General features: G+C 39.7%; 1 protein-coding gene and 1 long non-coding RNA gene across 2 annotated transcripts; one reads left to right on the top strand and one right to left on the bottom strand.

Moving 5' to 3' along the window:
- Window positions 1-1294: 1294 nt before the first annotated feature.
- On the top strand, window positions 1295-2225 carry LOC110896843. Its single transcript, XR_002568213.2, has 3 exons — window positions 1295-1553; window positions 1675-1841; window positions 1932-2225. It is a non-coding gene; the product is annotated as an uncharacterized LOC110896843 (long non-coding RNA).
- Window positions 2226-5151: 2926 nt separating this feature from the next.
- LOC110893098 lies at window positions 5152-6014 on the bottom strand. Its single transcript, XM_022140219.1, has 2 exons — window positions 5319-6014; window positions 5152-5169 (listed from the first exon to the last, which is right to left on the bottom strand). The coding sequence occupies exons 1-2, from the start codon at window positions 6012-6014 to the stop codon at window positions 5152-5154; spliced, it is 714 nt and encodes a 237-aa protein (XP_021995911.1).
- Window positions 6015-12382: the final 6368 nt, after the last annotated feature.

The following is a 12382-nucleotide window of genomic DNA, read 5'->3' on the forward strand; positions in this document are numbered from 1 at the left end:
TTCAATGGTGTTTGGATAAAGATGACACTTTGTTCTATTCTCTTGCACATTATTTTATACTTTTTTTAGGTTTATTATTAATACTTGTTCAAAGTAATTTTATTATAGTTTGGTAGTTTGGGCGTTTTATCGCATGATGGCGTTTCACAAGCATTTGCCCATTTGGCGTTTTATTATATCTTTTTTAGAGAATTTAATGTATATTTTTGTTCTTGGCTGAAAATTACATAACAAATAACAGAAAAAGAAAATTAAAAAAAATAGAAGCAATTTATCTTCCAAATCTTCACTGTCATCAGTGTCTTTCTTCTTTTGAAACTACAAGAACTGTCCCAAATAAATGACGTTTTTGTTTTGGTGTGGTTTTCTGTTGTTCGTGTGTTGCAGTGGGTTTCTGGATGTTGGAGACATAGATCGACGCCGTATGGGTGGATGCTGTTGCCCGTCAACTTCATTATCATCATCGAGTCCAAAATAGCATTTATACTAGAATCGGTCTCTTCTCCTCATCCAAACCTTCTTCAAGAACAAAGAAGACAAAATGACACATCAGTGTCGTCAGTTTCTTTTTCTTGAAATTTGTCCATCTCATGCAGCAAAATCTTAATCCCTTCACCTAACAAACCATTCAGCGAAACTTCATGTAGAACATTACTGAGTATCCAAGAAACGATGTTTGCCATCGTTGATTTTTCTAACTTTTTGGCGTTTTACAGTGAGTGGTATTTAGGAACCATTGTGATTTTGCGTTTTTTTGGTGTGATCAACAGAAGGTGCTGAGATGTTTCTCTTTATAAGATGTTTTTGACGCGTAGTTTAGGCGGGATATTATTATAACAATAAATGCAATTAACAAAGTATCCGTTTTTGCTCAGCTTTATCTGTTAAGCCTGATAAACGTCCCATCTCTCAGGCTTGGCATTTATATTTTAAAATGGCATTTTACGTTTTATGACGTTTTTGTAGGCTAAGAACTTAACTAAAACACAGAAAAAACTACGCAGTAATAAAATTGACGTTTTGTATTTGTTTGGCGTTTTATATTTTCAATGGCATTTTATATATGAAAGTATGTTTACCCTTTTTATCCTTAATGAAGCACATTCTAGTAATAAAACTGATGTTATATTTACGATAACGCAACCGCTCCAATTTAGTCCACAGATTGTTTTGATCCAACGATCCATAACCGTTCTCACCGTTCTCACACTTTTCACCGTTTTCCCTAAATCGTATATATATTGTCTGCAATAGAAAAGAATAATTCACCTGAATCAGCCACACACCACACCACCACCTCCATACAGATCGCCACACCCCCACCCCCACCCCCATCTCCTTCCTAATCTGCGAGAACCACCACCATTGCCAAACTACTATCAGATCTGTTAGCCGAAACTTCTACTCTCTGCAACCACCACTGCCTTTTACCACTACCGGTACGAAGCCCTAGTGCACCGCCTTCACCTTCAGATCTGGTCTCGGAATCCGCGTCAATTACACCATCGTAGGGAAAGATCTAGTGATGTGCAACGGGATTGGGAAGAAAAAGTGTATGGAATTGGAGCTGAGATTAACAATTGAACATGTTTTAGTTTTAGTTTTGTCATGTTGCATGTTTAAACACTGTTTTAAATTGATTAGAATTGTAAATAAGCTGTTGAAACGTGTCAGGATGCTAGAGCATATGCAGAATCATTTGCAGCAACAACAATCCAACATAATGAAATGTTAAGAAAAGAGTTGGATGATGTCAAAAAGCAAGTTAAATCGTTTGAAACAAGTCATTCAGAATTAAAGCTGGAGCTAACAAATGTTTGAAAGATAAAGTCGAACTAGAGGTAGGTTGTATTTGGGGATCCTTCAGTTACGACTTTGATATGATTTCTAAATTATTTTCTAATTGACTTAATTGTGTGAGTGCGCACCAGAACGAGAAGCAAGAAGGGCGGCTTGTTTCGAAGAAGGCCTGCTTCTCTATTTCCTGAACCCTCTTGACAACTGTCGCCTGATCATAGCAGACCTCGAAATCGGACTACCATTACTACGATGTGAACCGTTGCGATTTGAGCCATTAACTGTAGGCTGCACAGAGTTATGTATGTATCTTCTTCTTCCTAAAACAATTAGATATGAAAATGTAATTTTGATTTAGGTGATTTAGGGGTTGGTTGCATTGAAAACGGAGAGAGAGAGAGAGAGAGAGAGAGAGAGAGAGAGAGAGAGAGAGATTTTTTTTTTTAACGGAAAAGAGGATCAACTCATTACTTCAAAAAACAGTTACAAATATAATTTCTAGCCAGGAGCTAGAAAATGCATACAAGTAACGGACATCTATCACCTAATTATAATTCCTTTCACGCCCAAACTAAACCAAAGATCTCTCGCAATATCCTTCCTTTGGCCTCTATGTTTAAGCCAAAGAAGAGAACATTCTTTGATATCTTCTACAATTGTTGAGTATGACTTATAAGCGTTATTAAAGATCCTCTCGTTCCTTTGAATCCATATGTTCCATAAAGCCGCCATGATCACACAATAAAAAGCCTTCTTTTGTACGGTCGGTAAGTTAATCTCCCATGCCACAGCGAGAATGTCTTTGACCGTCACGCAAGCGGATAAACCCATGTTTTCCAGCCAAACTCCGACGAGCCACCATATGGTTTTAGCCGTTATGCATGTGACAAAGATGTGATCCGCCGTTTCCTCCGAATAGCCACAAAAAGGACACATCACGGACCCGACCTGTACACCTCTTTTTGCTAGTTCTACACGCGTGGGAATCCTTCCCGATATACTCCTCCAGGCCAATGTGTTCGCTTTTGCCGTTGCCCATCCGCACCACTTCATAATCGGTTCTCCGTCGCTTTGATAAGTCGCAGCACCGAGGTCATTTCTTACCGCTTTTACCGAAAATAGACTGTCTCTTTCCGTTTCCCAACCCCACGCATCATTCGAATCATTCATGCTTTTGTTGTTAAGAATTTCGAAAAGCCGTAAGAATTCCACCCAACTCTCGCTGTTTGATGGTTTAGATTTCCAATCCCAATGCCAAACAATATTAGAACCCCACCTCTTGTAATTCTCATGTACAGTAGCATTTTTCTTGGCCACCATTTTATACAACAGTGGGAAATCTTCTTTGAGTTTTTTATTTCCTATCCACAAATCTTCCCAGAACCTTACTTTGTTCCCTTTTCCCACTTTGCATCTCAATTTGTTGTCAATGTTTACATTTCTTTTTTGGAATTCCTTGTGGATTGCCCCAATGTTTTTCCACACCCCTGTTAATGACTTATTGATTGGAATGATTTCTTTTTTCCAGCATCTCCCGTGAATCGCTTTTATCACCCTTACCCAAAGTTGATTTTCGTCTTCCCTTAGTCTCCACCACCATTTGATTAGTAGAGCCAGGTTTGCGTCTCTAATGCTCCCCAAACCCAACCCGTCCAGCTTCTTTGACGCCACCAGTTTTTCCCATTTAATCCATCTGATTTTTTTGGTCGAACTTACTCCCCCCCAAACAAATCTTCTCCGAATGCCTTCAAGTGTGTTAATAACTTTAGATGGAGCTTTATATAATGAGAGGTAATATGTGGGAAGGTTACCCAAAACCGCTTTCGCCAATGTAACTCTTCCTGCTAGTGATAGATATTTTGCTTTCCACCTGGACAGTTTAGAGTTAAAACGATCTACCACGGGTTTCCAATTACCAAGTCTATTCATGTTGGAGCCGACCACCATACCAAGATAAGTAAAAGGGAAAGATCCCACATTGCAATTAAGCGCTTTTGCGATGTCCTCCATTCTCGAATCGTCCAACCCGACCCCGTATACCTTACTTTTAGATTGACTGACCCTAAGACCTGAAGCCAAATAAAAACAATGCATGATCCGTGCCAGGTTTTTCATATGCTCCAAGTTACCATCGTTCACAAACACCACATCATCGGCGTAGAAAAGGTGCGAAATTAAAGGGCCTCCGTTAGGTAATCTTATCCCACCGACAAGACCGTCCTCAACCGCTTTGTTCATAATGACGTTAAGGGACTCTAACGCTAAAATGAACAAAAACGGTGAGATGGGGTCCCCTTGCCTAAGCCCACGTTCCATATTGAAACTACCCGTAGGTGACCCATTAACAAGTACCCTGGCCGACCCCGCATACAATATTCCCATAATCCAGCAACGCCACTTAGGTGGAAATCCCATGTGGTGTAAAATCGTAATAAGGAATTTCCAATTGAGGGTATCGTATGCCTTTTCTAGGTCGACTTTAAAGAACGCAGCCTGTTTTTTAGACTTTTTAACCCATGCAAACATTTCGTTTAAGATAAGCGGGCTGTCCACAATATTTTTACCCCCCAAGAAAGCCGTTTGAACAGGAGAGACTAGAACATCGATGACCGAGACAAGCCTATTCGAGAGCACTTTGGATATTACCTTATGTACCAAGCCAATCAAGGAGATAGGCCTAAAATCGTTCGGGGTCCTGGGGTCGTGCGACTTAGGGATGAGAGAGATGAAAGAAGCACCGTGAGCTTTGCATATCGAACCGTGGGAGTGAAATTCTTTGAGTACTTCGAATAGCGGAGACTCGAATTCCCCCCAGAACTTTTTTAAGAATCCAAAGGTGAACCCATCAGGACCCGGCGCCTTTTCACCGTCACAATCCCAGACAGCACCTTTAATTTCCTCTTTTGTAAACGGCCTGATTAGTGCTTCGCCTTCCTCTAGTGATAGTTTTTTGAAACCAGTGCCGCTGATACGTGGTCTCTTTGCCAGGGGTTCCTTGAATTTTGAGCTAAAAAATTCGAAGAACGCCTTTTTTATTTCCTCCGCCGCAGTCACCCATGTATCATCTACCAGAATTCCGTTAATACGATTTTTCGCATTGTTGCAATTAACCCACTTGTGGAATAAAGACGAGTTATCATCTCCGTTTTGAACCCATGATGCTCTAGCCTTAATTTTCAATTCTTCCAGCTTCCTTGATTCCCAGCCAGCAATAAAATCTATGGCTTCAAATCTTTTCTTTTTTTCCTCCTCATTTAACGGCCCAGACTCAGCTTTTGTTTCTAAATCGTTGACTAGAGTTCTTGATTCACCGATCAGTTTATTTTCCTCCTCTTTTTTTTTCTTCTCCATTCTTTAATTCTTTCCTTGAGCCTTTTAAGACATTCAGCCAAGGAAAGACCATGTGTGTGAAGCTTTTGACTGCTGGACAATTCTGACTTAACCATCTCGGCTAGCTCCGAGTCTTGGAGCCAGGAATTGAAGAATCGGAAAGGTATTGGGCCGAAGTCATCGAACTTTACCTGGAGAATGACAGGTCTGTGGTCCAATTTTTCTCTCGGAAGGGCCGTTAGTCTAGCATTAGGCCATTTCTCCATGAATCCGTCGCAGACTAGGATTCTGTCGAGTTTACTTTGTTTCGACCCATCCGAATTGATATAAGTGAACTTTGCACCTCCCATGTTGTATTCTGACAGGCCCGCCGATCTTATGAAATTGTTGAAAACCAAGGCGTTATTCGGGTTAAAGACGGAGTTTAACCTATCTTCTTGTGACCGCACCTCGTTGAAATCACCAAGGAAGATAAAAATTCCATCAAACGATTCCCTGACTTCCAGCAGATCAATCCATAGATGTTTTCTTTTGCTATCATCATTGGGGGCATAAACATTCACTATGAAAAATTCCTCATCTAGACCAGTGATTTTCCCACCCACAATGATAAAATTTTGTTTTATAATTCTCAAATTCACGTTAAAAATAGATGGATTCCATAATGAAATAAAACCTCCTGAGCGACCGACCGCATCCGCAATAGCAAAATCCACTGCTGAATTATCCCAAAGTCTGCCGATTTGAGAACTGGTAATATTTGAAAGTTGTGTCTCCTGAATAGCGTAAAAAGCCACATTATTCTCCTTAATCAATCTTCTGATCATCGATGCCTTGGCTTCAGACGATCTACCCGCCCCCCTAATATTTGTAGTTGCAAGATTCATTGATGGTCAATGAACCCCTTAGTCTCTTTGACCAGATCTTCAACTAAATTTCTAGCGTTATTCACCACTAAGCCCACTGATGCACCAACTCGTAACGTCTCTTCTACCTCTTTGTCGATCTCTTGCTGAGAGTAAGGTGCAGGGGAGGTAGGCTGAGAGTCCTCCACTAGGACAGAGCCTTCCGTCCAATCCCCATAAGAAGAATCGGCTTCCCAAAATCGATCAACATGGCCGTCTCTAATAAAACTGTTAACCTCGTCGTCAACGTCAATCTCATCCTCCGATATTGGAACCCTATTTTTCCTTCTAAGAGCAGCAAGTCTCTTTCTCCTTATGATTTTATTCCTCCATTTTCCTTTGCCTTTTTGAGAAATATCGATATTCAGGTCAGGTATTTTACTTTTGGGCTTGGGCGAGTTCACGAAGATATCCGGAAGCTTGCTTGATGCACCAATATGAGAATTGTTAATGGCCTGATCCATTGGGCCGACATTGAGATGGCCCACATCTCTCAAAAAAGGGGATTTATGGGGTGAGAGGGGGGTGGAGGCCCACACGCCAAAACTGGGACCACCGGTGAATCCATCACACGCGCCAAAGGGGTATTATGATTTGGAATTAAATGGGGTGAACAACTGTCAGGGGAACATTCTCCTTGGGATGGGGGGATACCCGATGTGACATCATTAATGATATTCTCCAAGAAATCACCCACATTTGGTAATTGGACCGGATCTCTCTCATCACTGCAATTATTATGTTCTCCAGCTGGTGGTTCCCCAAAAGACTCTTTGTTACCCTGACCCTTCAGATTCAACTGAGCCGAATGGACTTCACCGATCATATTTTCCGGCGGATCTCCGGTAACAGCAGGATTGTTGTTAACGGCGACGTCTCCGGCCTTCGTGTGGTCATCAATTGACTTTCCTTTCTCGAGTTTGTCATGGTAATTTTGTGCAGGAGCTTCATCTTCGATCACCAAAGGACGTAGGACATTTTTTTTCGGCGACGACCTTGCCGATTTGAGGAGGACAAAATCTGGGTCCCAATCAGTCTCCGATTCTGTAACCCAAACCTGGAAAGACTCACTTCTCCATTGTACTTCAATCTTCTCAGCTACTTTCCATCCATCATCCCGAATGACTGCCACTAAATCATGAGCCAGGTTCCCGTCGTTCACAGAAGCCAACGAGCCGTGAACAATAGGACCAAACTGTTCCGCGATTTTGTCGAACACCTCTTTGTCCCAAAGATGTATTGGAACCCCCATGATTCTTAACCAAACAACCCTTTCAAACTTGAATTTTTGACCTTCCCAGATATCCAGTGTGTGAAACCATGTCATCCATAGCTCTTTCTCATCTTGGAGGAAGTTTTTTGCCTTCCGGCAGCTTGGAAACGTAAGTAATACCCTCATTCCACCGACATACCTAACAGATAGGCCTTCGATATTCAAGTAACCTAGCAGGTCTTCCATACGACATAACCTGGTAACATCTCGGACAACTCCTATAAGCGAGAATTTCCCCCATGAATGCTTAGCCTGATATTCTTTGCTCGGGATCTTCAACACCGATTTACCAGGTTGTTTTTCCTGCACATGTGAATCGAACAACCCGGGGCACATCTCGGGCTCCTTTTGTCTCCATGCCACCTTGTTTAATGGTGGGACCTTCCATGAATTGGGTTGATAGACATTCCTGTTGGCCTGTTGTCTCTTAGGGGCTTCCTCCTTCACGAATTTAGCTACATTGACAAGGACTTTAGACTCCCCAATCGACATCTGTCTCAATGCCTTCACCATCTTTTCTTTATCCTTAACTCCTTCGAACCTTATGAAAGCAAAATATTTCCCTGATTTATCCTTTCGCTTCGCTAAATAAGCATCAGTCATTTTCCCGCATACTTGGAATTCTTTCCATAACATACCAACCGTACATGAGCTGGGGAGGTTGGATACATAAAAGGACGTTGTGTTGCCACCCACCATCGGACGATCTCCCATCGGTAAACCTATCTGCTGAAAACCGGCGCTTTAAAAGGTTAACGGGATTCGTTACGATCTAGCTGAACTATAAAGATAGCCGCGACCGATGACAGACCTGCTAAGCAATCAAGGGCCGGAAGAAGCGAGATAGGGATCAGCACGGACGAAGAGCACACGAAAACAAAGGACCCAGAGGCGAATGGAAGGAACACAGGGACGACTTAGAATGAATGGATCAAACCAGGAAGGGATCCACGCACGCTAAACCGATCTGGAACACTTCGTCGAGCCACCTGGCGACCGTTCGGGGATTCGTCCGGCGATAGAACGAGCGGTTGGGAGAGAAAGAGTTTTTTTCCGTTGTTGCTTTGCAATTGAAGATCCAAAAGAGATAGGGTTTAGGTGTATTTAAAATATATTTTAAACAAACAAGTATAATTACCGATCTACCCTCGTGTGCAAGTCACATGATCAAACTTAACTTAAAATCTTAACCTGGTTAGTGCCAAAGGACGTAGGGTGTAATGTGTTTTCTAAATAAAGGACTGTGACTGTAATTCTTGAAGTTAAAGGCTATCCATTGTAATCCAATACAAACAAAAAGGACGAAAAGTGTAATTTACCCTACATTTTTTCCCTCCACAACAAACTTGTAATTCTTTTATGTATTCTTGCAATATCTTATAAACTATAACTAAAAAAAATCCCAAAAGTGCCGTGACGACCTACTCATTTTTGTCGACGTTCTGATAGTTGTCTTGGTCAGTGTTGACGTGTGGATTAAAAGGTGCAAGTAGGTGATGTCTTAGTGTACAAGTGATTAAAGCCCAACGTACTTCGTCTTTATCCCAGAATATTTAATAGCTACAGAATGTCAAGTGAGAAAAACTTTATCTTTAACAAAATTATAGATTAGTTAGTTGTTACACTTTATCCTCTTACAAAAAACTAACTCCCCCCTCTCACGATTTTTAAACGGTAATAATTTTTGTTACGTTAATATTTTTTTAAATTATACCATATAAACGAGTATTTTATTCTCTTTAATTTGATTATAGTATTGCTATAAATTTTTTAATTTAAAAAATTGATATGTTACGTGATTAACAGTGTATAAGGGTGAGTAATAATTGAATTATTAATTAACTGAAACTAGAAGTGCATAAACCGGTTAATTTCAATAATCGATTCGGTTAAACAGTTATACCAGTTAATTTGACTTTTTTACTTTAACCGATAATTCTTTAAGCGGTTATTTTCGGTTAATAACCGGTTTTTGCATTTTTTTTAATTTTTTGGTTATTTTTTGGTTAACCGGTCTACCTGTTAAAAAAACCGGTTCCTATACTAAATATCTATAACCGGTTACTAACCTACAATAAAAAATAACCAGTAACCGGTTATTCCTCGATCGGTTATTAACCGGTTACGGTATCGGTTAATAACCGGTTATTTTGTGCACATTTAACTGAAACTGAACCGAAATCAACCAAAAATTGAGTTAAATGAAAATTGATTAACCAAACCCGAATTAACCAAAAATGACTATTGATTTTTTGTACCCTCATTTAACCAAAATCAACTGAACCGAACCATTCATATTTTCATACATTTCTAACTTTTGTACCTTCAGTTCATGTATTTCATATTTATACACTCATTTTATGTATTTATACCTCCATTTCATGTACCGATACATCTATTTCATGTATTTATACCTAAATTTCATGTACCCAAGTTTGGTTTTGGGTATTAACCGAAATTAAATTAATCAAACCAAAAATCGTCAATCTAACTGAATAAACCAAACCGATTAACTTAAAACAGAATGGTTAATAAAATTGACTAACGATGACCTTGATTTTGGCTAAGGATAATAATCTAACCAACCGAACAATGCACACCGTGGCAATGTCTGTGTTTCCTGCCGCATCAAGCGCGCCTATCAGTTATTAACCAAAACCGGTTATCGGTGAGCAATAACTAAATCGTTAACTTAAACCAAACTGAAAACAGACGAAATCGTACTGAAATTAACCGAAAACTGAATTAACTGAAAACTAAAAACCGATTATCAATTTTTTTTGTACTCTCGCTTAACCAAAATTAGTTGAACCGAACTGAACCGAAACATTCATATTTTCATATATTTCTAGCTTTTATACCTCCGGTTCATATATTTCACATTTTATATCTTCATTTCATATATTTATACTTCATTTTATGTATTTATACCTCAATTTCATATATTTCAAAACAAAAGTTATAGCCCAACTTTGGTTTTTGCTATTACCTGATATTAAATGAACCAAACTGAAAACCGTCAATTTAACCGAATAAACCAAAGTGATTAACCGAAAACCAATTGGATAATAAAAATAGACTAATCGATGACTTTTGTTTCGGCTTCGGTTGAGGATAATAACCGAACCGATCGAACCATGCATAACATAATGAAATGGATTGTCTGATTACTTCGCTTTTGAATAAGAAAACTACCAAAAACGAGTATCGTAATGAGATGTGTCGCTCCCGCCGCATCACGCGGGCATCCTACTAATATACAAACATACATACATATATATATATATATATATATATATATATATATATATATATATATATATATATATATAAAGTGGGGATACTGCGAAAAATGTGTTTTTCCTAGAAAGTGTAGGAAGCGATTTGGGTCATCAGATGTGTAACACCCCCAAAATACCACCTGCGGAAACCCCGCGAGGTGTGTTACACATCAGAGTCTGAGCCACCAATCACGTTGAACCAAGGATAATATTTAAATAAAACATGTCATTGATTGCCAAGATTAAATGTCAAACATAATATCCATTCACAAAGAGTTATATAGCGGAAGCATATGATAAGTCGTTTAGCAATTGTTTCATAATAAAACTCAAAACCAATGTATCAATTATAAATAATCCAATAGCTTCGATCCATGACCACTCCAGCACTCCCAGATAGCAAGCCCATGTCCCAAGGTTAACGACCTACAAGCATGCAAACAAGTGTGTCAGACTACGCTGGTGAGTTCAAGGTTTTGTTAACGTGTTGAGTTACCAGATGTAAGTTATTGCGAGTCAATGTTGCGTTACGATGTTGCTCATGTTAGATACCCTAGGGAGTGTGCCCATGTGTATCCGGGGAGTGGGTACCCCTTACGACTGATTGCTATGTTGCCTTCGTTAGATACCCTAGGGAGTGTGCCCATATGTATCCGAGGAGTGTGCCTCTAACAACCATAGCCCTACCCTGATAATTAGTTCACGCCCGTCCTTACGGCCCGGTGTGAGGTTTCCCACCTAATAGCGCTATCAACTAATTACCCCCATTGCCCTACAGGCAATAACCAAAACCGATTTAGTTGTTTACCCAATGTTTCCCTTCCAAATGTTTACCCGTTGTCCCAAACCACCGGGACGCATGCTTGAGAAAATGCGATGAACTCACCTTGGTTTTGCTCGGTAAGATTAATTACTTGTTCAACAAAATTGGTCAACCAAGCCCTACGATGGTTTCATATCACAATCAGTTCACGTACACTTAATTCGCATGATAAACATCTTGCGTATTATGCATAAGATTTCAGCATACACCCAGACATTCAGTGCACGTAATGGTTCGCGATACATGCTTGGGGTTTACACATAACACATCGATTACATATTCTTCGTTCACATTTTAAAAGTAATGTACTAGCAAGACACATAGTCACACTCGTGTTCTAAATTCCAACACCTAGATAAGCAGATTTCATACATTAATAAACGATAATTTCATCAAACACACCATGCTTTTGGACGGCCCATCAATTCAAATCTCATCAAGTGAATGACGTACACATGTGTTCAATATTCGGTACATTTACCCCTTTATCCTAGCCGAACTTCAGTTCCCACGGTCTACATGGCCCAACTTTCGGCCCACTACCATTTTATATTACTATTAGAACTATTCCTTAACTTCTCATTCATTGGTGGGCATAAACGGTTGAGTGTGGTCCATTCATGCATGCACACATATATAAAATGCCCACCTCCAAGTTATACCCTAATGTAATAGGAAGTGGTTATTTCTTTATATTTTCCACTAGTCTGTGCATATAGCATACATACATAACTCATAAAAGAAAGTACGTAGGGTCCTTTCAATTGGTATGTGCGCCGCCCTTTTGAGATCACATGATCAGCCCCCCTATGTGTCTATTCAGTGTACAACAATTGACTAAATTCATTAATAAGTGTTATCATGCAATTGTCAGTTATGATGGAACCTCTATGCATGTGAGATCAAATTTACTAAAACAATAAATCTGGATCACAACCCATCTGAATATTAACCCTTGTCAAACATTAGTATT

This window comes from Helianthus annuus, chromosome 12, assembly GCF_002127325.2.
Source record: "Helianthus annuus cultivar XRQ/B chromosome 12, HanXRQr2.0-SUNRISE, whole genome shotgun sequence".
NCBI lineage: Eukaryota > Viridiplantae > Streptophyta > Magnoliopsida > Asterales > Asteraceae > Helianthus > Helianthus annuus.